At 43.3% G+C, this 27,537-nt stretch overlaps 3 protein-coding genes across 4 annotated transcripts in view; 1 reads left to right on the forward strand and 2 right to left on the reverse strand.

Annotated features, from left to right (window-relative positions):
- Positions 1 to 5,288: 5,288 nt before the first annotated feature.
- On the reverse strand, positions 5,289 to 10,338 carry MAF1 (MAF1 homolog, negative regulator of RNA polymerase III). 2 transcript variants are annotated; one of them, XM_072410507.1, is made up of 9 exons: positions 10,171 to 10,338; positions 9,720 to 9,872; positions 9,214 to 9,322; positions 8,136 to 8,264; positions 7,755 to 7,800; positions 6,786 to 6,907; positions 6,384 to 6,503; positions 6,143 to 6,238; positions 5,289 to 5,855 (listed from the first exon to the last, which is right to left on the reverse strand). In XM_072410507.1, the coding sequence occupies exons 3-9, from the start codon at positions 9,294 to 9,296 to the stop codon at positions 5,834 to 5,836; spliced, it is 618 nt and encodes a 205-aa protein (XP_072266608.1). In that variant the 5' UTR covers positions 9,297 to 9,322; positions 9,720 to 9,872; positions 10,171 to 10,338; the 3' UTR covers positions 5,289 to 5,833. The 2 variants fall into 2 exon arrangements, with proteins under 2 accessions (XP_072266608.1, XP_072266607.1); XM_072410506.1 differs by having other exon boundaries at positions 7,755 to 7,920; positions 10,171 to 10,324.
- A 1,708-nt stretch (positions 10,339 to 12,046) lies between these two features.
- GRINA (glutamate ionotropic receptor NMDA type subunit associated protein 1) lies at positions 12,047 to 20,185 on the reverse strand (the record flags this gene model as incomplete). The annotated part of the gene is given in 6 exon segments (XM_072410504.1): positions 12,047 to 13,649; positions 15,990 to 16,133; positions 18,189 to 18,317; positions 18,410 to 18,610; positions 19,420 to 19,544; positions 19,808 to 20,185. Coding segments are annotated over 6 exon segments (1,086 nt in total). The 3' UTR covers positions 12,047 to 13,499.
- Positions 20,186 to 21,055: 870 nt separating this feature from the next.
- Positions 21,056 to 27,537, forward strand: part of PARP10 (poly(ADP-ribose) polymerase family member 10) — a 16,204-nt gene continuing 9,722 nt past the window's right edge. Inside the window, exons 1-5 of the mRNA XM_072413178.1 lie at positions 21,056 to 21,201; positions 22,200 to 22,351; positions 23,804 to 24,043; positions 24,353 to 24,936; positions 26,966 to 27,178. Of these exons, the coding sequence (XP_072269279.1) occupies positions 21,185 to 21,201; positions 22,200 to 22,351; positions 23,804 to 24,043; positions 24,353 to 24,936; positions 26,966 to 27,178 (1,206 nt within the window). The 5' untranslated portion in view covers positions 21,056 to 21,184. The remainder of the gene's footprint in view (positions 21,202 to 22,199; positions 22,352 to 23,803; positions 24,044 to 24,352; positions 24,937 to 26,965; positions 27,179 to 27,537) is intronic.

Here is a 27,537-nt window from a genome sequence, read left to right on the forward strand (position 1 = left end):
CATACCAAAATTTATAAAAGTGAAGGTGGTTATTACTTTCTGAAGCCACTGTATGCAAGATTGATGCCTACTATGTATATCTATATTGTTATATTCATTTTTTATCTTTTTTTATGAATAATGAAATTTGCATTTTAATATGTTGTAATGGTATATTATTTTCATTTTTTTTATGCCCCATGGGCATACTATATACCCTGTAAAATCTAGGGATTCGCTCAGACTGCAGCCTTTTCCAGCAAAAGTTTTTTATTGGGATAACTATAAAACAGCTTCTTTTCAGCAACTCGGTATAAACAAACACAAAAAAGGCTTACTTCAGCCTAGTGGTGTAATTGTCCATAGTCCATCAGAACATCCCCACAGATGAGTCCAATACAAGTCTTTTGTGAGGGTCCAATGCCCAGCCCAGGGTTTCCACAGTCCATAAATCAAACGCAATCAAATCAGAATCACCAACGTCCCATGTAACAGCAGCACCACCCTAGCTCGATTCCCCACAAGCTTGTTTGCAGGCCACTTCCTGCAAGTCCACCTCCGCTCCCACTTGCATACCTGAGCCCTTATGGGATTCCCACCTTCCCGCTGGGCAGGTGCAATTCCTGGTGTGTACTTTGGATGGACTGAAGAGGCCCACCCAACCCTTCCCCTTCAGTCCGGAGTCCAGGTCCTGTGACAACCAGTGAACATACAGAAACATAGTTGCCCAACAGAGAAACAATCCCAGACTTCTTTCCCAACACACCGGTTTACCGGCATCCAGCATCCATATATATGGGGGAAATGTACCTTCCATCCAGGATCCAACCCTGCGATCCTGTACAACCCATATAATCTTCATATTTTTGAGGTTTAGCATTGTTTACCCACTTAAACCATCATATTCCCTATTTAAATATTTTAGTAAAAGGACTGATCTTATGCCCCAAAAAACAATGCTGACAAAGGTAAAATGGCTCTTCATTTTAAATTGGAGTTCTAGGACAGTGAAGCCGAGTACTTACCTTACCGCCATATGTGCAGGCTTTACCTTTTACGAGGCCGGTGGATACTTTATTGGTAGGATGTAGCAGCTTTTTATTCTTCAGTTACCTATAAGAAAGGCAGTCCAATCATCCCACACCTTTTGAAGCAACTGCACAATTTGCGTAATAAACAAATTATTCATACTGACATTACTTGATTTTCTTTAAAGCATGATGTTTTACAGCTGAATTCTTTAATGCCACTTCCTGATCAGTCACAAATAGTTTTCTGCATTGTTGCCAAGCAATTTTACCAGTTTTCCTGTATTTAGACAACAGCAATGGTTCACCTCCAACTGTGGTGGTATAATTACTACTTGACATCAGGAACAGGTGGCTGAAACAAGGGTTGGGTCATTCTAATGAATGTAAATAAATGGCTCTATACTGGTGGCAGACATTGTAGTTCATTTCAGAGTGACAGTTCCACTGGCTATACTAAAACTTTGGAATATGTCAGTTAAGATGACACCATCTGCCCTGTCTGATCTTCTAATGCTTTGCTGCTGCGATTGGAATTAGTGATCACGTCCAAAGGCTGTAGTTGGCCCTTCTCAGCCTGTTGCTGCCATTATTGGTACTGTTAAATCTAGGAGTGCTGGCTGAGGCAAAGGGAGCAGAAGATCCATGAAGTAGGGGAAGGAGAGATGTCTGCTGACAGGATGAGGCACTGCTATGCTCCTCATATGAAAACGCTGTTTTGAGGTGACTGCACAATGTATGTTACTATATAATATTTGCATTGATAGTGACAGCCAGTATACAACATGGACTTTGAATCTTCTTTCTTAACTCCCACTGCAGGCTTTCATCCCAATCCTTAACATGACTCAATAGATGTCTGCTGGACTGGGGATGACCTGACAATTCCTCCTTCTATCTCTTATCTTCCTGTAGGCCAGCTCTACCTCCTGGTGCAATGGACATTCCCCATTAATGTCCCACTACTCACTAACACCTTCAGTGTTATGAATTCATGCTTTATCATGCAACACACTGCCACCGCCCTGAATCAAAGAAACTCAGGCCTCTCACCATTCTGGTGCGGTCAGTCACTGCTTTCAGTTGCTTGTAAAAGCAGTCCACAAAATGGAATATTACATCCCAGCAGGTGGGCAGATCATTTTGTGGAGGGACCATTCTGTCCTTGAAGGGCCACAAGTGCATTTTTTGCAGTGTAGGATCCTCTGAAATGGGCGCAGACCTTTGTGATCATTATATTTTGCAGGTCGGGGTAGTGCTTGAGAAATTTGTTTACCGTCAGATTCAGCACAAAGCAGGGAAGTATTTAGTAGCTGATTGTTGTTGGTACCGCAGTAGTACAGGTCTAGTCAAAGCTAAATCTACAAATGTATGATTGGTTTCTTAATCCTAACAGGAATAATAATGATAATTTGAAATGTATACAACCCCGTGTGCCACAATTCCCAGGAATTTAGGCGGCACTGTCAGTCTTACAGCTCTTTTGCAGCAGAACACCAACACAGCCATTGCTGTTCTGATGATTCCTGTACCTGCCCAATAGCTGGCAAGCTGCCTGGCACAGAAGCAACCACCAGGACATTCACTCTCGTTTCTGACAAAGTTATCTACCCTTAGATACCTTGTATCTCTAAGTAAGCCTCAAAATTATCTTTTACTTTCCAATTATGTCATCTGTCCATTTTGGATTTATTTAGACTTACGCTTATCACCCCTTTAATAGGAGTCTCTATAACACAAGTCTGTTTGGAACTGCTGTAGATATCTTGGCACTTTGCAGCACAAAGTAAGCCTATAATATATTATTTTTTATTATGCACTAGTTTATAATAAATACCATTATCAGAAATTGCAATGTTTTAATTCCATTATATATTTTATGTTCAACTAGAAACCTTCATATCCCAAATACCAGCTCATCCATTTCAAATATATCCACCCAAGTAAGATGTATGCTGTATAAGCCAAAAAACTCACAAGACCATAAAATTCTCTAATAATTAATACTTCAGCCGCTAACACATCATTTATTCTCAGATGTGAATTCCAGGAAATTTGCTAGCACTTGCTAATATACCTCTATCATCTATCTCCAGATCCTGAGCAAGTGCTAAATACAAAGTTAGATCATAACACTTATAAGATATTAATATTCATACTTAGTAAAAACTCCATTGTTTCTGAACACTCCGGAATCTCGGCCAGGACACTATCTGCATGGAGTTTGTAGGTTCTCCTTGTGTCTGTGTGGGTTTCCTCTGGGTACTCCGGTTTTCCTCCCACATTCCAAAAACATGCAGTTAGGTTAATTGGCTACCACCCAAAATTGCCCTCAGACTATGGTAATGACATATGACTATGGGGGGGGCATTAGATTTTGAGCCCCTTTGAGAGACAGCTAGCCACATGACTATGGACTTTGTACAGCGCTACGTAATATGATGGCGCTATCTAAATAATGAATAACAATAATAACAATCTCTTTGGCCACATAAACCCCTTCTCTACCGTGGCATCCTTTCCTCCTGGCGTGTGAATGTTGAAGACGCGAGGCCAGGGGAAGTGAAGTGCTTGTGAGCATTAGGCTGGAGGGCGGGAAATTTAAAATGAGGATTTTTAAATGTACCACTTTTAAATTTAGATTTTTCCAAGTTTGGCATTTGCTGGGGCACAATAACGCCCATTGCTGTGCCTAGTTCTTGACATTATTATTAAATATAAATTTACAGGAATACAGTTTAAAAGATCAGTAACCAAATCACTGTGGGAATTCATTGGAATGGGTCGTAAGATCTGAACCTTCTCTCTCTCTATAGGGTGGTTGGCTATTTTGTCTTATTATGTAAGTTTCCCTTTAGGGTATGTAATTTAATAGACTAAAAATGACTGGTGGGCCTCCGAGTCATGCTAAGTGTCATTACGGCTTTTCAATAAGCTGTGGTACCTAACAGACAGAAGCCTGATGGGTCCAGCAAAAGGTTCTTAGAAGAATCTTGGAAATAGGAAATATTGGACAGGCCTGAGATCAGAGGCGGAAGGCTTTTGGAAGGGAGTGTCTCAAAACATTGGGTCTCATAGAATTGCATTGATAAATGATTCCCGTCACATATATTCACCCCTAAATACATTATAATATATTGGTTTTGTTATTGTGACTACTGTGCACTTTTTGAGGTCTCGAATATCTAATGAGAGAAATCATAGTTTTACCTGATATTTTGTTACAGGTAACCCATTTCCAAACAAATGTTACTTCTAACTTCCCAAATATTTGCACACGTTTCATGCTAATACTATTAAATCCAAAGTATCCATTGCATTGAGAAGACAAAAACAAACATGGTCTATCCAAGGTTTCTAGAGAAGGAACCTTCTGTAGGTTTGGTGTCCCAAATTATTATTAATAAACAGGATTTATATAGCGCCAACATATTACGCAGCGCTGCACATTAAATACAGGAAGGGAGGGAGCTGAAGCAGGCTGAGCATCCTTTTTTTGGGGGGAAGGGGGGGGGGGGGTACAGGTTACTGCCGTCTGTGTCCCAGACACTGAAATATCAGAGATATTTGGCAGCTTCCACCATAATAATATAAACAACAGTAACACATCTGTGGCTAAACCAAATCAGAATTAGCTGAACAACCAAGAAACCTTAAATTATTGGGTGCCAACTCCTGGATTATCAAGTGAAAATGAGATTATTGGCTCAGTCCCTGTATTCTAGAGGAGCAAAAAAAAAAAAAAGAAACATTTATTAGTAACAATCATTCACTGAACATAAAGTCCATGAAAAATGTTTCCTTTTATATAGTTAGGAATAGTAAGTCTGTGATCCAAAATCTATCAACAAGATCTCCTGACAATGGTTTGCGCTTCTTCAGGTTAAGAACAGAGAAATATTTCAAGGGGACCGAGTGATAACACAAAAAATAAAATATCTCAACAAACATTGGGTTAAGAAACATGAGAATTTATTTATAGGTAGGTCAACTTACTAAGCCTTTAAAGCAAACAAAGAAATCCTCAATCTCCAAAAATACAAATACTTGAGGGCGCTTTTAGATAAAATTTGAAAAAAAAGGCCAAACGCGTGGCCCCTGGAATATCTGGGGAACAGTCGAATATATAACTTATGTCTCAGGGAAAAGACGCTTTTAGGAAATTGCTTTGTAAAATCTGGATCCTAAAAATCTGGTAATTTATAGTCCTCACTAGTTTAAATGTTAGAAGTTGCCTTTCTGTGCTGTTCAGTATCCCACAATAACAAGAAGGAATGAAACTTTACTTTTAAAGATTCTTTAATAATTTTGAAGAAATTTACAGTTTGCATAAAAAAATTCTAAAAACACAAACATCCTGCAACCTACATGTAGAAAGTTGCAAATGAAACCTTACATAAGTAAAACTCCAGTGCGGAGAAGTGCTGGAGCCCTTTAGTTTCCAGCCAGCTTTCATCTCACAGAACCCATGGTTACCCTTCTCTGTGATATGTCATCCAATATATACAGAGACACACAAATTGTACAGCAGTGCACAAGCCAATATTGGGACAGCCCAGCGGCCATAGAATACACACACACACCTGTACGGCCCAGTACTGCGCTCTAACCTCACTGTCTATATACAAGAATAGGCGATGAATGGGCTTTCGCCGCAGTTTATATACAGAGATCACCAATGGCTCCACAAAGGAGGCTGAGCAGGGGAAGGGGGCAATAAAGGCACATGGGAGGAGTACACAGAACAGCAAAGGGAGTGTACAGGGACAAAGCACATGAGAGGAAGGGCCTGAGCATCATGGTGGAGCGCAGATATCGCTGTCATGTTAGGTGCACATCATGGACAGTCTGAAACAAAGTAATATTTTAATTATTAATATGGAGACACAGAAGAACCGGATATCATAAAACAGTACATCCAGGAAAAGTGACGTTAAGTATCTGGGAAGAGTAATGGGGGGGGGGTACCAGGTGAGACCTGGAAGGATGAAGGGTGGATGTGATCAGAGTACCCTACAAACTCCAGTGAGATTGGGGGGGGGTCATGCAGCATTAGGTATAGCGATTTAATGATCAGCATTGGGGAGGAGGTTGCTGTAGTGCAAAGAAAAAGAAAATCCTAAAAGGCTTCTTACCGGTCTCCTCCAACATTGTTACATTCATCTTCCATATCCTCCTCCAGATCCATATCCAGTTCGGAACCAATGTCAGCCCGCTTGTAGGAATATCCACTGGAAAAGTCAGCCACATGATCCAGAGCACATAAAGGAAAGCAGAGAAGGAAGGAGTGATTATCACAATACCAGACCAAGAAATCTCAATCAGCCTGGGTTCAGCCAGGCAATGAGTATGAAAGCAGAAATCCAGGGACTTTACCTGATGGAGCGGCAGGTAAAGAAGACAATTCTTTTTAGCTTTTTGTTATAGAAGAAATAGTTGAAAGACCACAAACTTCCATCCTCACCAAATGGATCCGAGTCTAGATCTGGATTGTAACTGCAATGACAAGAAAAGTCTATGTCTCGTAGCATGGAGGTAAACATGTTCCTGCGTTACATCCTCTCCGCCCTCATAATATCACTTTCTATTCATTCAACTGACGTCACCCCCACCCACTTGGGCAAACAGGACCTGCCTACCTTTGTGTTGGCAATTGCTGTAAAAGAGCTATCATTTACACAGTGCTGGCCAACACTGCATACTGAACAGCCATTGATAATAACACACATTAATATTACTAGTTCCTTAAGAAATAATATGAGCTCTTCCTATACCCACCTGTAGATGTCACATTCAGCCAGGTTTATTTCTTCATCCACAGCATTCCATAAATCAGATTTCAGAGCAGTGAAGTCTTCACCCAGAGCAGACACCAGACTGCTGTTCACAGAATTTACCACCTGAGGGTAGTAGTGAGACAGACCAGTAGCACGTCAGTAACCAGACCACACTGTGACATGTATAAGTTGTGACAGTGTGCCAGCACCATCCTTATATTTACAGGTAACTGACTAAGATCAGACTGGCCAGAAGACGGATCTAGATATTTAGCCTGGGATCAGTCTAACGTCCAGCCATTCTGCATATAGCCAAGTTTGCAGGGCATATATATTATCCCCCTCACCTCACATACCCAGTGCAGTATCCCCACCTAAATGCCAATGTTGCTGTGGTCGGAGATCAGAAAGGGTGAAGATGGTGTAGCATGTAACAGTGTCAGAACTTGGCAAGTGGCCTGAGCACTGTCAGTGACAGGAGGTTACAAGGAATTGCTTTGGCAATGTGGATATGAAGCAAATTATTATTAATAAACAGGATTTATATAGCGCCAACATATCACCCAGCGCTGTACATTAAATAGGGGTAGCAAATGACAGACTAATACAGACAGTGACACGGGAGGAGGAGAGGACCCTGCCCCGAGGAGCTTACAATCTAGGAGGTGGGGTAGTAAACACGTCAGGATTATGCACAGACCCCAGGGGATGGGGGGTGATTTCTACTGAATGCACAGAGCTAGGATTTGAGGAAGCCAATTTGTTGTAAATGGTATTGCCACCATCCTTGTAAAGCAATCCTGTAATACCATTGGTGACCCGGTTTCTTGGCTGTCTCCAGAACCATCCATGACACAGAAGAAGCATAAAACTCCACTTACTTGTATGTTCATCATACCTAGTAGACAAAAACCTCTTCATGAGGAGATCATCAATTAGATTCCGCAGCAGTGGGGTCCAAAGCACTTACCCAGTTCAGGCTGGGCTCCCGGCTGAATTCATGACTCCGCGCTGTACTGAAATCATAGTCGGGACGGAAGGATTCATTAAGCGTTGCAATAAGGTAGAAGAGAGTCTTCCGGCTACACTTATCATTGAGAGGTCCCTCCTCATCCCCACCAAGGCTCTTCCCCAGCCTGCGAGAGGAGGAAACAGTTCAATACAATGAATAACAAGAACCCCCCCCCCGCCCAAAAAAAAGCCATCCCTAACCCTAACCCCCCTAAGCCTAACCCAAGGAGACACCCAATGTCACACACCACTCCTCTCTGTATATCAGTAAACCTTTATGTCCGACAGTTAGGTTTCATTCCTGCACCCACCCTCTGGGATTCCACTAAAAAGTCAATACCTGCTGGGACTAACTCCGCCGCTCTGTGGGGGTGACAAAGCTTCCAGCACATGCGGCTGACCCTCCTGACAGAACTGCTTGAACATGTGCTTGTCATCACCAGCCATTTTGCATGAGTAGCTCTCAATCCTGGAACAAAGAAATTCTCATCAATTACAGGTAAGGATCGCAGAACTAGACATCTAAAAGAAAGGAGCCATAAGGTGATCACACATTATAAACACTTCTACACAAAGCAATCCTCCTCAATGAATCCACCACACAACCCAGAAGGCTCCTCTTCCACACAAATGAGCAGCCCCTTCCATACCAGAGGAGCTTCTTTATTAGACCCATACAACTCTACTGACCTTTTCTAGGGACCCACCTACCTAGGCCAAGTGAGAATTCAGCCTCAGGTGGTATCTGAAATGAACAGGTGTGTGGCAGGTGGGCTCACCCCTTAGGATCCAACCCCCTCTGCACATGTTAGATAAGAGAGAGGATCTCTTGGGAAAGACCTGTTCCGGTGCTTTGTTGCTGCTTTATGACACACGAGACATCACAAGTAGGACATGGGGCAATCATGCAATCAGCTTTGCCTACACACAATAAAGGTGCCACAACCAGCAGCAATACTTCAGGGGATCATTTGATTAGCCAGCAAGGAAGGCAGCCAGGTATTCAGGTGCATGATCAGTCCATCTAGCAAGGACATAATGTGTCAGGAATGGGGGGAGGGGAATATTAGCGTTCCCTCAGGAAGCAAATTGTCTTGAACCAGCTCTGTCTGAACCCAAAAAATTCCTTATTAGATCCACACAACTAACTGAGACCTTCTGAACCCATTCAGCCCACCTAATAGGCCAACAGAAGTGAAGTTTTCTTGGCCTACCTGGAAAAGCTAACTGCGTTCAATCAGTTGTATGTATGGATGCGATATTGAGGGGTGCACTTACCTGTCCGGGGGGAGTGCACTTACCTGTCCGGGGGGTGCACTTACCTGTCCAGGGGGTGCACTTACCTGCTCGGGAAATGCAAAAAGCAGCAAGGACAGCAGTGAAAACAGGAAGAGGAGGTGTCTGATCGGAGCACTTACCTCCCTATGATGCGCGAGTCACCTTTCTCCACACATAGCTGGGAGTTCACAGCTTCAAAATGTGAATTCTCCAACAACTTCATCTCAGGGTCTCCAAATACTACAAAGCCTGAAACACAGAGAGAGGATTTGCGCAATGACAGATCTGACCAATGGAACCATTTCTGGGGTGAATACACAGGAGGAGTTTGGAATGTTTGGGCCCAGCCATGAATATAAAGTGAATGTCTAGGAGCCCCCATGTTACACACTCAGGTGACCCCCCCCCATATATGATCCGGTTACCACAAATATGAGAAGTAAACGCACTGATTGCAGAGGAAGATAGCGGGCCCTAAACATTCATTTACCACAAAGCTGACACGTTCACCCCCTGCTCTATACTGACTATACAAAGGCTGAAGATGTTGTCCTAAATTCCCCTTACATTCACTCAATGGGCCAATATTCCCCTTTCATTACCTCTGCAGGCCATTATTCCCCTACATTCAACCTGCAGGCCATACCTTTGAATGTTCTCCCACACTTGGATCCCCTTCCTTAGTATCTCTGGCTGGCACTCGGTCTTCTTGCGCAGAAACTTTCACATCTCGGAATGTCACTCAGCCAAACTCCCGGAACCGACATTCCTGCCACCGAGCAGCGGGTGATGGGCGATCCTAGGGAACAAAAATCATTGCATGATATCATCCGTACCAGCAGAGGGCAGCACAGCCACCACAGGGTCACCAAACAGCTTCATTCTGTACTAGAAGTATAATATTCATCCCTCCTCCCCCATGTGGTATACTACAACCCCCCTCTCCCCTCCACTGTACACAGAATTCCCCTCCCCCCGCTCCCCTCCGGTTTATACAGAATTCCCCTCCACCCCGCTCCCCTCCGGTGTATAAAGCGGACACTTCTCTCCCCTTACTTCCTTCTCCCCCTTGCTCGGATCCTCTATTTCTCTCTCACCCCCCAGCAAATGGTTTTACTCCTTTTCCTTCTCAGACCGGGGTTAGATTCGGTATTTTTATCTCCCGTTACGCCACTTCCGTCTTTCCCGTTATAAACAAGCTAGTCCTGTCAGAGCACGCAATGAACGTCGTGACGTCACAGAACTTCCGAGTCTCGTGTGATTGGCTGAGAACCCATTACAGGAAGACATAACAAAGAAGCTGTCAGTTTCGGCTTTGCTCCGTTCGCTACCAATAGGAGTCCGGGGCGTGTCCAGCTAATTTACTTTATAAGCCCCTCCCTCATATGTAAATATCTCTGCCCTGATGTAGAAATAAGGAGAATGGGCAATGATTGGCTACACTTTATCTATGTCATGTATTGAGGGGATTTCTCTTCATTTCCTGTCCTGTATACACAAGGGAACAACCCTCATTACTTCCCAGATTCCCCCCCCCCTTCTGGCCTGGTGGGGATCTCTATAGAAGCTATAAAAACCTGGGAGAGATTCCATTCCACTAATAAACATTTTAAAGAGGAAAGATGTTACCAGGATAGGCTAATTAGAAAGAATTAGGTTCCTGCCAAGCCGAAAAAAATTGAATATTCACAAAGGGAAAGATAGAAAGAAAAAAATTCCTCTTCCTTGAGACTGGGTGCCGCATCTCGTCCTTCACTATAGCACAAACCACCAATGAGAAACATCATCCTAGGCATATTCATCGTACAATATACTAAAAACATCCTGAGCCAATACCCCAGGGACATATTATCTAATAAGAAGCTATAGTAAAGGACAGAATTCCAAATTATTAAATATCAGGATCTACCAATCAGCTTCTAGATTGTACCTCACCTAGCGCTATTTTCATGCTAAACAAATCTTTCTTATACCATTCCCTTACAGTACAGGATTTAAAATCAACAATATATGAAGCACAAGTATATTAAAATCCTCTTTTATTGATCATAAACGTCTCAAGGAAGAAGGGGTACTTCAATGTGGATAATTTCTTGGTATCGTCCACCTCTGCTCTCTTTATGCACCCTAATATCACTATCATCTATCATCACCATCTCAATAATCCCCTGAGGAAGCCATTCTGGCGAAACGCGTCGGTTTATGAGATAAGCTGATAACTTTAAGATAGATGTCTCCTGTATTACCAATATAACGTTCATTTCGTTGTAATTATATACATAGACTAGGCGTGCTATGTTGGTACAAGGCCTACCTATACTCTATACACAATAAACACAAGTTACCTTATATATGCCTCAAAAGCCTACCTTTCTCTCCATCTTTCCCTTTGTGAATATTCTCTAATAAACATTGCTGTGGCTGTATTACATACCACAAAGTAAAAACAAAACACCTATCAAGGCATATTAGATTGTAAGTTCTTCTGGGCAGGGTCCTCTCCTCCTCTTGTGCCACGGATTGTATCTGTCATTTGCAACCCCTATGTAATGTACAGCGCTGTGTGACATGTTGGCGCTATAGAAATACTGTTTATTATTAATGCAGGTGCAGCATTACCTTTAGGAAGGAAGTGATGGACTTCAGGACCCCTGGGATCTTATACAGCCCCTCTTTGTCCCTAATTCTGTGCTGGTCAGTAAATATGCAATATCACAGAAAGAAAACAACCTGCCTCTGCAGAACCTCAACATTCTTCTGTGGAACCCTAAAAACTTCCTGTAGGATCTGCTAAAGGTTTCCAGGGCCCCATTTTTCCCCTGGAAGCTAAAAGTGCACACCTTGCCCACAGCTGCTACATAGGGGGTCCTCTGGCCCACATGGGGAACATATTCAGCTTTACCTGTACACAAGTGTGGCAGATTTCTATAATAAAGCCCTTTTTACCCCACCAGAAATCACACAACAACCATAAACAGGGAAACTTTTATTCCAAGTAGTCATCATAATCATCATGCAGTGAGCAGTACAGCCACAAGGGGGCGGAAGGTAAAAGCCCTCACATGGGGCTGTAGGCGCTGGAACTGGAGATTAAACATTAGCACTCATTCAGAATGCAGAGGGTTCTAGAATTCCATTTTCTAAAATGTGTGAGCTGCAACCCAATTCTTGCTGCTTTCCACCATCGTTCTTTAGAGTCTTTTACAAAAAGATCATGAGAAGGGACTGATGGCTGGTCTTCAATGAGTGGTTCACAGCTGGGAGTGCAGAGGTACTATTAATGTGTATACTGAAATGTCCAATGGACCAGAAGCCATATGCAGAGCATGGCAATATCTAACCATATATTACAGAAGTGTTACATTGTATGAAATACTGTACATTTAGAAACATTGATCATTTCTCAGCATCCATGGGGCTATTCCATGCAATAAGAATGTCAAAGATATATAAGTACTGCTAAACATATGGGCATCCCTCAAACCAATACACAAAAATGGCTGAAAGCAATGCCCACTCCTACACAAAAAGTGGGCATTCACATTACGGGATAATCAGACAAACAACCAGTAACGGTATTATAGGTCCTACAATGGAGGTATATGGAGCAATATATACAAAGTGTTCTGGTATCAGATACAAAGTGGAAAATAGACAGGGAATGTGTATCAGAATGCCAGACAAAGGAGCATCCAGAGGGTGAAATGTCCCAACATCTGGAAGGTCTCCAATAAAGTGCAGCTAGTGACTCAGGACAGGACCAGGGGGGGGGGGGGGGGTATAAAGGGTCAGAAACGGGATTATGGGTATTATGTCAATGGTGGTGTTATATGAAGTATACATGTACTGATGGATCTTGGCCCAAGGTACAGTTACAGGTAATATACAGGAACTGAAGTGTCTTGGGTCTGTGGTGGTGTACAGGTCATAGTGAGCTAAGTCGGTGGTGTTATGGGTGGCCTATAGGTACTGGCGGGCCAAGTTGGTAGTATTATGGGTTGCCTACAGGTACTGATGAGCCAAGTTGGTAGTGTTATCGGTGGCCTACAGGCACTGATGAGCCAAGGTGTGGTGTTATGGCTGGCATAGGGGTAATGATGAGCTAAGTAGGTGGTGTACAGGTACCCATGAGCCAAGTCGTGGAATACAGGTACTGATGTATCATGGTTCATGCTGGTATTATGTGTATTTGAGGACTGATGCTGTGGGTGCAGTGGCATTACTACATATATTATTTGGGAACTAATGTCCACAGTAGGTCACACTGCAGGAAAAGCTTTTAGCTGCAAAGAAGCAAAAACATTCAAAGGCGGATTCACAAACAGCAGAGGGAAGAATATAAATATACATTTCTTGGTAATGGGGAACCTTGGGTGCCAGACTGAGAGGTTCAAAGATGAATCTGAAGACCATGGAGTTACAGCGCTCACTCCTTGGCTTTACCAATAATGGCCAAGATGTAGAGAAAGATATTAATGATATCTGTGTAGAGATTGAGTGCAGCAAAGACATATTCTTCCGGACTAAGTGCTAACTGCTTATTACCAAGAATCATTTGCGTGTCCACCGCCAGAAACTAGAGAGGGAACAAGAAAAGAGAAAGACATTAATCAACAGAACAACCTTTTGTTAGATCAAAATTATAATTTTATGATATCATGCTTATGTATGTAACTGAATGTGAAGTGAAGGGCAGAATAAATGTCGTTTATCTATCTTACTTGACAGAGTTGATGCTATTTTGGCGTTTGAGACTGCCCAGAAGGCTGGAACAAAATATTCATGTGTTGTGTTATCATGTGGTCTTTTTCTCTATTTTAATGAACATTATTCTAAACTGTTAATGAGAGGGAAGTCCAATTTCTGAAAAACAGAAACTTGGTGGGAAAAAGTACAGAGTGTAGAAGCACAGACAGATGATATCTACATTGTAGGACAGTGGTCCCCAATCGGTGGTCCAGGAGAAAATTTTGGTGGTCCACTGCTCTGACATTGCTTGGGGGTGCACAGGCCAGAGCTGCAGGCCATGTCCTCCGTACAGATCTCAGGCTCAGGGAAGTGAACTGGTTGTGTCTCTGGCTCAGACCTGGGATGGGAGAGTGAGCGGGTTCTGGCATCATGACATCACTATGGGGGAAGTTTCTTCCCCTTTCAGTGACACCCGGCTACCAGCGCAAGCAGGGTCCGGACCCGGTAAATTTAGTGGTCCGTGGGTCTGAAAAGGTTGGCGACCACTGATCTAGGAGACAATAGTATAAGCTGCAGCTGGTACTGAGGTTAGGACACGATAAACATGAAATCTGCCTCATTATAGGAAGGTAGTGTTGTGAGTAAGGGGTGGAACAGAGGGTAAAAAAAAGACTGGAGATCTGCCTTATTTCCAGATGTGGGCTGGAGAAAGCAGAAAGAACACAATGAGATCTTCCTCTTTTCCAGGTGTGGACTAGAGTTAGCACAGAGGGGTAGAACACATACAATCTGCCAAATATATAGAAGTAGAGGGTAGATTGACAAACCAGATCTGCTCTATTTTCAAAAGACAGGATGGGATGATACACAGGTTAGAAAAAAAAGATATTCTTCATTTACATGACAATAGTGTGGGCTAGATATGGTACAAAACCATGAAGAGTGCCTAATGTTTTCACTGGAAGTAGACAGTTAACAAATGAAGACAACATCATACATACATAAAACGTATTTCCCACAGATGATAGTGGGGGTGAAGAAAGTATGGATGATATTTTAGTTATTGTTTAGAGTGTAGATGGACACATACACTACTACCTCATTTCTGATAGACATGGGGGTAACTAGAGATGGCGCAGAGGGCAGAAATATACATGGTGGTATTGTGAATATGCCTCATTTCTGAGGGATGACATTGGGGGCAAGAAATCGAGCAGAGGGTAGGACATACAATATGTCCTCATTTCCAAACGATAGTATAACACAGGACACCGTATCTGCCTAATTTCAAGAAGATGACATTGGGGTCCTGGAGATAGTGCTGAGGCAAGTAGGCACTTGATACCGTACTTCCTCACTTCCAGGAGATGATTGGGGTGGGAGAACACGATACTGCATCTGCCTCATTTCCCATTGATGATACAGAATGGGTAGGAGGACACTATACATTACTTCCTTGTTTCTGTGAGAGGATGCTTGGGTCTGAAGAGAATACTGAGTAAGAAAACACATGATTCTTCATTTCAGGGGATGATGATACAGAATTGGTAGGAGGACACAATACAATACTGTAGAACACACGATGCAGTACTTCCTTGTTTCTTGAAAATGACGGTGAGGGTCAGAGATGGTGCAGTGCATAAGAGGAAGAGTTTTTCCTTTAAAGCCTCTGGAGTGAGAAGCTGAACTGAAAAAGGTGTGATTTTACCCAGTTTCAATAAGAAATGAGTAATTTTTCTTGTGTGCTTCTTCTCAAACTTTTGTCTCATTTCCTCCTAACCACTGTGAACACACATGGATTCCATACACTGCACAGAAGACTTCTAGGCATTGCCCAAAGGAATGTGAAATCAGTGTGCGAGAGAATGCCCACTGCTCCCCTCCCATGTCCATCATTCCAAGATATATCTGTCTAACTGGTCCAGCACTGGAGGGGTTACATAGATAAGTCGCTGTACCTTCAGCTAATCACACAAGATTAGAACTAATCCCTAGACAGTCATGGAGGCCTCTTATTTATGTGTGACCTCCAAGTGTCATTCTGTCCTCTTCATACACCACATTAACCCTTCATAATAATTCACCAATACAAAGTGTGAAACACAGCAATACGAAACTCCAGCCAGTGTGGAAAGGTTTGAACCATTAAGGGAAGTGAGAAAATTCCTGGTAGAAAGGAGAGACAGGCTGGGTGAGGGTCAACAAAGTGTGTATTCAAACAACTTACACAGGTGAAGAGCAGGGCACCCAGGGCGGCATACACTATCTGCAGGATCTTGTTACGGATGAAGATGCAGAGAATGGAGAAAATGATCAGGACCACCAGGCTCACCATTAGAACACCCATACAGGAGGTGAAGTCATATTTTGTCTGCAGGTGGAAAGTAAAGACAACAACATTACCGCTATTCCTGAACAAACAGAAAGTCACCACATTCTAATATAGGTATTGGATATACCTTGCAGCTCTTGTGTCATGCATCCTATATATATATATATATATATATATATATATTTATTATATTATATTATATATGATGCACCTTGTACCCCCCTTTGCTTTGTGTCATTAATACTTTATAGATATTGGTTGCCCCCTCTACCCCCCATACATATTATAGATATTGGATGCACCTTGTACCCGTTGCTCCACATTCATATATTGTTGCAATATTACTTGTACATTTGTAAATACATTCCCATTGACCTCCCACACCTAAATTCTACCCATATGCATGGTTGACACTTTAGAACAGGACTACAATTATCTTTCTCTCTTTATGGTCGTTACATGGGGCAGTTAGTGGTTTCCAGATAGAAAATTGTTTGAGATTTCAGCTCAGCTCACAGATTTAAATTCAAATTGTTTTGGGTCTTAGTATCACATTCCTTCTTCCTGTTGTGTATAATCTACCCCTTCTATCCTTTGCAGAGAGCTGGATATTCCAATGCCTGAGACTACATTTGATACATTCCATCAACCCATCAGGCGCAATGCAAGGAATCATGGAACATGGAGTTTACTTATAGGCAGGAAGCCGACATTGCACCTTTCTTTATCCCTTCTGCGGAGATTATATTTTTTTTTTGCCCTACTGACTACTGTCTTCAAGGCTGAATTGACAGCAAGTCCATCATTTTAATTTGTATGCAGAACAGAAAGGGTCAGCTGTTGTAGTGATGGCCATATAGGAGAATTTCGTCTCATTTCCTATATACAGGGGTTTTTACCGACTCTACCCATTGAGGGACACAGGCTTAAGAAACCTTAGGGTATACCTGACAGCTACAGCAACCCACGGCGGAGCCAGAGCCGCCGGAGCCTCATGCCGCTGTTGAGCCTTCGTGTGGTGGCTTCCTTCCCTATATACCCCGGCCGGCGTTAACACTTCCGCTGACAGGGTAAATACATTCCCCCTCCTCCGTATGCATTGTGGAGGGGAGGGACTTCCTTTCAGGGGGCGTTCCTGGTGGGGGGCGGAGCCTCGAGAAAGAGTCCGGCCTAGTGTGCTCCTGCCTACCCCTGAAATGGTCTACTGGCCAAAAAAGTTTGCTGACCTCTGTTCTAAAGCATCAAAACAACCATCTCAGCCTTTCAGGTCCACAGACTAGTCTTTCAAAAAGATGTTACAGTTGGCTCTACAATGCTATTCTGTTGTTTACACGTACCCAGAGCTTTGTTTAAACTGTTTGGGACATCTCTATGTTGTCTAATTAATGGACAAAATAGAATTAAGTTTTTTTATTTTTTTGTAATCTTCATAAAATCATTTTCCTGAAATCCTGTATACAGAAATCTTATATTACTTACTTTAAATGGAAAGGTTTGGAATAAAAGGAGTTATATCAATTATAAACCAGTTTGCAGTTTTTATGTGCTAGTGTCCATGTCTCCTGTATCCATTACATTATAGATATTGGCCTCATCTCATACCCCTGCTCCTCTACCCCCCTGCCCCTATGTCATTTATACATTATAGATATTGCTTGAACTTTATAACCTAATCATCTACCCATGTCATTATTACATTATGGATACTGGATGTACCGTATATACCTCTGATACTCTACCATTGGAAGCCATGTCCCAAATTATGGCTTTTCATTCCCGATACCCAACCTGTAGCCCATTGGTACTTATGTGTGACCCTTTCTATCACACCATTTCACTTTTCTGTTTGTTGTTCATACTTTTCCATTGAAATGCTTTTTAACCCCCTGATTACTGAAATATCAAACAGTGTACAATTAATTTATAATGGTATTGCAGAAAACATTCAATCACTGTAGTCTATTCCATGACTAATTTTTACATAAAGAGAACAGCAGCACATACAGGAAATATGTTCCCCTCAGTGAAGAATTATTACTACAACATACAGAGCTTTATAGACAGCAAACTGAAATATCCCCCAGTCACTTTTACCTGCATCGAGAAGAGGACCACCGTGAAGCAGACGGCAGCTGTGATCCCAACTGCCATTATTACAGCTTCAGTATCATAAAAACTGGCGATCATTCCAACCATGTAAGATAAGCTGAGGGTCAAGATGGACTACAAAAGACAGAGGAGAGACTTTCCATTAGACTACAGCCTACCTCCACTAAGCCACATTACCAAAAGGGATCCTCAAAGGAATGACATACCAGTGCCACCAGATTCCAGGGGTGACGACGGCGGAAGTCCCCACAGCAACTCAGCGTGATAAGAGAGCAGAAGAAAATGGCGTAGGAGAGATAATAGGTCCAGGTGTTTCTCTTCACATAGTCCTGGACTTCTTTCACAAAGGTGAACACGGCAACAAAAGCAAAAGTGACCAGAAGCTGAGCCGTGAGGACCAGAAAAACCTGTAAATAAGGAACATATTAGAGATTAGAGATATTCCCTAGAGAGTCTTGTGATATTGGATTAGATCTGTGAATTACAGTACATCAGAACAGTGCTCTCAACAAATGGCATCACACCAACCAACCAGCCAATCAATCAATCAGATCTGTGGATTTCAGTACATGTAAGATGAATATGTTAATTTAGAGATGGCATCCCACAACTCTGGGATCATAGTGTTAGGTTTAGATGGGGTCACATGTTTCATATTAGGGTGACACAGTCTGTGCTAAGATTCCATGCTCTATATTAGTGTCACATGGTATGCAATGAGGTTATGTGCCATCTAATGAAGTCACATGATCTGTGCTGGGATCACACTCTGCTCTAGGACTGTATGCACAATTTAAATGTCACGCTCTATATTAGTGTCACAGGGTCTGCATTTGGAATCACACCTAAAATCAGGGTCACATGGTCTACATTGGAATCACACACCTAAAATCAGGGTCACATGGTCTGCATTGGAATCACACACCTAAAATCAGGGTCACATGGTCTGCATTTGGAATCACACACCTAAAATCAGGGTCACATGGTCTGCATTTGATCAGGGTCACATGGTCTACATTGGTATCACACACCTAAAATTAGGGTCACATGGTCTACATTGGTATCACACACCTAAAATCAGGGTCACATGGAGCATATTAGGATCATATGGTTTGCAATGGGATTACATGCTCTAAATTACAGTCATGCACTGGGATCATATCCACAAACAATACAGAGCGAAGGATCCTGCACACAGATCAGATTTTATACTTACTTTTCGAATAAAAGCTCTGCGAATACTTTTATCGTCCCAGTGGTTGGTAGGGAAGTCCTGGTTGTCACAGTATGATGGGGGTCCCTCTTCATGGTAAGTGGTACTGTGTATAGGAGAACCAAAATCTGACAAGAAAGCAGTAAAGTAACAGTAAGGAAAAAGTAAACACAGCAGCAGGAAATGGAGACAAAAAACTTTGTTCTATCATAGAGGACAAACAACTTGACTGGAGGATGAGGATGGAGCCACAATGGGACTGGGAGGGGCCCCTCTGTGCCCCAAGAACAGGACAGAGATGGGTCCCTAAAGAAGACACACATCTTTACAATCTCTGCTTCATTATTTTAACCATAAACTTTATTAGGCCACCAGTAAACACAAAACTCACCACTTTGCTCTGAAGTGTATCCACCTTGTCCATATGGAGGCTGCTGGTATGGCTGGCTGGGATATGGACCACTGGGATATGGACCACTGGGAAAAGGCCCTTGGTTGTATGCAGGAGGGTAGGGGGGCTGACCCATAGGTTGGTGAGTGGGGTAGGGAACAGCATTTGGGTATGGGACATCACTTGGGTACATGGCAGGGGCATTTGTAGGGTAGGGGGCAGTATTAGGGTAAGGAGGGTGCCCATAAACTGGCGGTGGAGGAGGAGTTTGTCCTGCAGGGTACGGGGGATTGGAATATGGATCACCCATGACCAGAAAACTCTTCTCATGCGACATCTTTTAGGGGTGCTGGACCAGAAGCCTGAAGATGCAACAACCTGTACAAAGACACAAGACAAATTTAATTTACGCTAGCGGCTTGAAGATTTCCCCAATGATGACACCTCTGGTAAGAGAAATATTAGGGAATATTAGCATGATGAAAATGCCCATCTCTATCACACAGATGGCTACAAAATGGCTTTCTTCCCAACACAAACTACAAGACTATGTAGCACATTGCCAGACTCCATGTCTCCGCAGAATTCAGACAGCACAACATTGGAGATATGAGGGGGTTCAGAGCTATGAAGGAAAAGGAGATTTACAAGCCGGCTTCAGTGAACAATTCTCAAGCAGTTTTACTGTTAAAAACCAGCAAAAAAATGATTTACAATTAACAAATGGTTTCATTTCTTGTCTCTCTGTTCCAGTGGTAGGAGGTGGCAGTATTGCGGTTTGTTTTTTTCACATACAACATCCATAGGCATTTTACCTACCAGCCATGTACAAAGATTTGAATAAGAAGCATGTGTCACCACTATACAGTCAGAGGAGGAGTTGTAGCCTGAGGCCAGGTGTGTGGAGCCTAGGAGCTGTTAGACCAGAGCCAGGAGGCCAAAATTTGTGTTTTTTATTGTCATGTATTTGTATTGATGATCCCCTGCGAGGGAAAATCCTGGATTGTAGTATATAGCTCTGACATATACCATAGTGCTGTACAGAGATCACTGAGCCAGTGAGGAGCTGACACTCTAATGTCCCCCCACAATCACACACTATTATTATATATTTTTCTATGTTTCATTCTAGATGACAGACTGTATTCTTCATCGCTGGAGGGAATATAGCACTGATAAAGGCAGTGGCGCAGTAACTAGAACTGCAAGTCATTCCTTCTCCGCCTTCCTCTCCTCCCCTCCTTCTTTACTTCTACTTTCATTTCATGACTCTCTGCCTCTTCCTGCTTCATCTGTACTGATCTCTCTCCTGGGGGCTGTGCACCGTCCTGCCCTGGGTGAGCCGCCATTGTTCCGGGTGATTCTGGCTCCTCCATTATGGCTGCAGATAGCCTGTGAGTATAGAGGCCTTGTGTCTGATTGTAAGATACTTTCCCTGATATCATTTCTGATGAATGTTATGTGTACATTGGTGAATGATCACACTGACCCCCCAATATGGACATAAGTGGAACCCCTCGTGTAATGCTTTTACCCAATCACCTATAGACGGATCTATATGGAACAATCACCCCTCACCCCCAACTGAACCCAGTGAAAATATTGGAGGGGACGTTGTTTGGCCGGATTTTAGGTGAGTATAGCTGTGAGATATGCTGCCAGAAACATCCACTTTATCAGATCAACAAGTACAAACATTTATAATGAACATTCCTGGAATCTAATCTATCCTAAGGCAAAGACATGTGTCAGGCCTATGAATGGTGGAAGGTTATCTGGGACTCTCTCCCCCACTTCCTGTCTTGTTGACAACATTTTCCCAGACAGGAAGTAAAGGGAAGTCTTCTTTACAATACCGACGAGAATACATCTCTATTTCCTCTGTTTTGATCTTAGTTTGTATAATAATGTAATGTATGATGGAGAATCAACCCATTGTGCTTCCAATGCACCTAAAGCTACATTGCCATATATATTACATATCACCAAATTGGGTGACTTGATTGGAAGCCGAGGACATAGAAGGCCTCTGTTACTGGTGATCACTACAGCATTTAGTGCCCAAAGTTCACTTCCTACCCAAATATAGCTGACTGAACACAAGACTCCCTAAATCTTTATTTAATATACAAAGCTGTATATTGCAAGAACCAAACTGTGAATAATGGTGGTGACACCAATGTATGTGTCAGCTTGTCTTGTTTTAAAGTGCATGAATATATGAGCATCATCAGTCTGATAATACCATTACAGAGATATAGAAAGTCCTGGGGTTGTCTCAGACATCACTGAACTCAGAGAAGGGAAATTATTATCAGTCTGTAAGATTAGAAGGGATGAACATGTCACATATTATACTTGTGGACACAAAATGTTCTGTTTGTCCTTTCAGTGCAGAGGTGGAGGTGTTGGGTCTCAGTGAACATGTGGACAGCGAATTTCTTCAGCTTTACTTTGAGAATAAACGTCGCTCGGGAGGGGGCAGAATACAATCCTTCAGCAGGCACGGCTCACAGGCACTCATCACTTTTCAAGATCCTGGGGGTAAGTGAAATGAATGGGGCGATATCTGTACACCCTCCAATGCCCATCATACATTGCAACTGTTCTATAGTTATTGGTATTATTATTTTATAGCCACTTCTCCTACCACCATCACTACCCCCACCACCATCACTTCACCCACCACCATCACTACCCCACAACTATCACTACCTCCACCACCATCACTTTCCCCAGTTCCCATACCATCACCATCACTTCCTCCACTTCTCATACCATCACTACCCCCACCACCATCACCCCCTCCACTTCCCCCACCAAAATCACTTCCTCCACTTTCCCCACCACCATCACTTTCCCCAGTTCCCATACCACCACCATCACCATCACCCTCACCACTTCTCATACCTCCACCATCACTACCTCACCACCATCACCCCCTCCACTTCCCACCACCATCACCCCCTCCACTTCCCACCACCATCACTTCCTCAACTTCCCCCATGACCATCAACACCCCCACCACCATCACTTCCTCTGCCACCATCACTCCCTCCTCTTCCCCCACCACCATCATCATCCCCACCACCATCACTACCCCACCACTATCACTTCCTCCACTTCCCACACCACCATCACCCCTACCACCATCACTACCCCCACAACCATCACCTCCTCCACTTCTCCTACCACCATCACTTCCTCCACTTCCCGCACCACCATCACCCCTACCACCATCACTACCCCCACAACCATCACTTCCTCCACTTCCCCTACCACCATCACTCCCTCCACTTCCCCCACGACCATCATCATCCCCACCACCATCACTACCCCACCACTATCACTTCCTCCACTTCCCACACCACCATCACCCCTACCACCATCACTACTCCCACAACCATCACTTCCTCCACTTCCCCCACCACCACCATCATCCCTACCACTTCTCCTACCACCATCACTACCCCCACCACCATCACTTCACCCACCACCATCACTACCCCCAATTTCCATACCACCACCCTCACTACCCCCACCATCATCACCCCCACCTCCTCTACCACCATCACTTCACCCACCTCTCCTACCACCATCACTAACTCCATCACCATCACTACCCCCACCACAATTACCGCCATCCCCCCATCACCTTCCTTTCCTCCACCTATCTCTTTACCACCATCACCACTAACACGACCATCTCCTCCAACGTTTCCAATACCATAATCATCACCAGGCCCACTGCCATTACTGGCCCAACCACCATCACCGTCTCTTCATCCCTCACTGCTGTCACCTCCACAATAGATGCAAACTCTCCCATAATAAAAATAATTCTAAACCATAATCAGGTGAGTGCTTGTGTCCTGTCATACAGACAGAGGAGGAAGCAGTGCTGGATTAGTAAGCTGTATATAAGGTGTCACGTGGAATGATCTGGTCACATGGTATGATCTGGTCACATGATTCTCTAATTTTCCTGTCTTCTAGATGCAGAGGTCGTCTTGTCCAAGGGGGAGCACCACCTCCATCATGTGATTGTTCAGGTGCGACGCCCTCCCCCATGGGACTGGAGGAAGGTGGCTGTATGTGGCCTGGATCCAGACACAGCGGATGCTCTCCTGGAATTGTATGTGGAGGCGGTTAGTGGCCAGGCCACCTTCAGCATTTTACGTTCAGCAGATCGGAGCTCCGCCTTGGTCTCCTTTCAGGAAGAGCTAACTGCAGAAGGTAAGTGAGGCTGCTTTGCCCTTCAGCCCCCATTCCTAGCTCTTGACAATGGGGTCTCTATATATTTATACACCAGAATCCATTGATCCAGGGAATTACCTAATTACCTTAGGAGATCAAACATTACATCTTTTCCTGTGTATATCCTGTGTTGGAGAAAATTGGACCATATGTTATATGGGCTTATTCCAGATGTTTCAGGAGTTTAGGGTTTGGCATATGCAAATGTTGTATTTATGTCTATTTATTTCCTTTGTTTTTGACCTTGATGGACTTGTTTCTGTTTTTTAGTCTAACTATATGTAACAATGTTTCCTTTCTCAGTGGCAGATCAGGTCCTGTGTAGACCACACAACTTACTGAACTGTCAGCTCTCCATCTCCCCATACTATCCTGATTTATTGGGCCGTCTTAGCAATAGAATAACCCAACAGAGAGAAATAGTGCAAGAACAGCCTACAACGATTCCTAATACTTTGAACATGCAGCAGAATGGCAACCAAGACAATGACAGAAAGGTGCCAAGAATTCTAGAAATTGATAAATTAGTGGTTCAAGGGAATCTATGTGATAAGGTGGAGGAGTCCCAGGACAATACACCTTGTCCTGAAGGTTCAGATGAGATGAGCACTCCAAGGACACCCCACTCCTCAGACACAGATAAAGGTGAAGATTTGGGGCATCTTTCTGATCCACTAATAATGTCCAACTCCTGGGAATATGAAACAAGAAGGGCAGCTGCTAGTGACCCCTCAAATTCTTTACATGAAGCAGAAGTTGTAATGGAAGCGGCTGAGCTTTCCTTCATGCAGAAATATCATCATGAACTTCTTGCTGAAATGGACAATGTAACAATCTTCCCACTTGAAGAGGATGACAAGTTTGGCTTCAAGGTGAGCATTAGACTGCGTACACATGCTAGATTTTTATAGTTTCCAAGGACAAAAGACTGAAAGATGAATAAACGAGTACTGTACACACAGCGTTCTGTTCTATGGGGTTGGGGAGGAAATGAGCGAGCGGCACGCTGCTGTGCTCTCCTCCTTTCACTTCCATTGCAGCTGTTCATCTTCTGTTGTTCATGGATCTGCCAGGATGGCCAGCCGCTGTACACATGTCAAATTGGCTCAGATGAGCCGGACAGCTCGTATCGGCGGAGAATCATCTGACTTGTGTACATAACCTTATTCTTATCAGACTGCCCTGATACCTAAAGCCCCTTGTCCTCATGTTTCAGCAACGTTTGCTGGATTCAGGCACAGGCAATGGAAAGAACTATTTGTCAAGCTTTTATAAGGAGTTCTGTGAGAAATGCTTGCTGCTAATGACAGGCTTGAGGAGCTTCAATACCTTTGGTCTACTCCCCAACATCCCTCCAGGCCATCTCATCCAAGGGTAGGGTTAGGGTTAGTTTATCCTGATGTGACCTGATGCCCCCCCACACATTCTCTGCATACACACAGTATGTCTTTTCTGTGAGTATGGAACCTTCTTGCAAAATATTGTATTAAATATAAGGGGCCAATGCTGAGAGTTTCCAGTTTTACTGCTGCAAATATCTGTATGAAACCTTCTAGGCATTCCAGAAAATACAACATTAGTATGTTGCATCATTCAATAATATCTGAGTTCTACTGATACAGCTCTTGTTCTTGGGTCTCTGGCTTTTGCAAGATTTGCTAATCACGTTTATGACCCCCATGATTTGGAGCTGTTGTATCTGCAGCACAGCTGTGATATAAAACACTACAGCGGTCCTCATACCTTCCAACAATTGTGAGATGAGAAAAGGGAATGCGCTTTATCAAAGTATGTACCTACTAAATTCCAAAGAGTTAATGTTGAAAATAAATGAATATTTCCACCACTTCTCTGCTATATAACAGTAATACAGCAAAATGAAAATTTATAGAGGTGACATCTGGAAGAATCAGGACAGTTTAGAGCTGTAGCTTTCTGCTCCTTAGATTCTTTATACTACCAATACTGTTCCTAGTAACTTACATTCTGCAGACATGGAAGCTTCATACATCATCCTTCTGGAGATCTCCAAGTGGGCATGAAAGCAGAATGGGGTTCTCCCTGATCTCTGAGAACACACTTCTCGTATGACCCCCCACATACCTTCCATCATCCCATCATTTTCACACCAGATTTCATGTCATTCACGGTGATAAGATCTACATTTTAATACCAAGAGACTTTTATGGTGAATATTGCCTGGAGACTCACATGAACCAGAACATTGATACTAAACTCAGACTGGTGCATCTGGTGTTATCTAGCTGTCCTTCTGCTTATTTCTCGGGAGTCCCCTAGGTAAAACACCCTGGCCCCATATCCAACAAAGACATAAGGAACTTCACTGAGTGGTCACAAGACAAAGATGTACCCATGTAGAATGAACGAGAGAGCAGCCAAAACCCTCCACAAATTCCTCCAATTACAGAAGAGAACCTCAAATAGTAAATTCATGAGTGGAGTGTTATATAGAGGAAGAGCAGAGCATTTCCCCTAGCAGAGGTTTTTGCCCCAGCAGAGCATTTCCCCCGCAGAGCATTTCCCTCAGCGCAGCATTTCCCCCGCAGAGCATTTCCCCCGGCAGAGCATTTCCCCCGCAGAGCATTTCCCTCAGCACAGCATTTCCCCCGCAGAGCATTTCCCTCAGCGCAGCATTTCCCCCGCAGAGCATTTCCCCCGGCAGAGCATTTCCCCCGGCAGAGTATTTCCTCTGGCAGAACAGTTACATAGAAGAATGAGCAGAGTCCTCCAGCCACCTGATTAGTATATTTCGTCTCTTGGTTGTATTTCTGGTTTGCTTCATGATTGTAAAGTTGTAACATATTTTGTGAGTAGGTAGAACTTCTTGGTGCAGTAATATTGGACTTTGTAATGTGATTTTATTTTGCTGACATCTTTCAGGTGCTTGGTAACACCGTCTCATGCAATGAGGCAGTGGAACTGCTACAGCACATTGTGTCATCTTTGCCGTCCCGCACTTTTATGCTGGAGTACCCTTGGGTGTCACATTTTCTGCTGGAGAGTGAAGGGCAGCGCACACTGCGTGACACTGAAAAACAGCACCAGTGCATCATTGACACTTCACAGATCTCTTTGAAGGTTCTGGACAATGTGGTGAGTCCCCCAAATTACACATTAATACTGCACAATGTTTATGTGGATGACCTTTTGTGGCTCTGACTTAAGATCTTGATCAAACCAGCTCTGTACATAGTCCAGAATATCTGATCTTCATGTTACTTCTGACAGAAAAAGTACAGAAGTTAGAGAATTAACATTAGCAGGCACCCAGTATATTCATGATTCATTATTTCATGTCGTTTTAAACAATGTGTGGGGCTGTGAGCACAAAAATATGAAACCCAGCTATGTGGATGGGGGGGTTCTGATCAGTCCTCTGTGATTGGGGGGTTCTGATCAGTCCTCTGTGATTGGGGGGATTCTGATCAGTCCTCTGTGATTTGGGGGATTCT

The sequence above is a fragment of the Pyxicephalus adspersus genome, chromosome 5 (genome assembly GCF_032062135.1).
Source record: "Pyxicephalus adspersus chromosome 5, UCB_Pads_2.0, whole genome shotgun sequence".
Taxonomy (NCBI): Eukaryota; Metazoa; Chordata; class Amphibia; order Anura; family Pyxicephalidae; genus Pyxicephalus; species Pyxicephalus adspersus.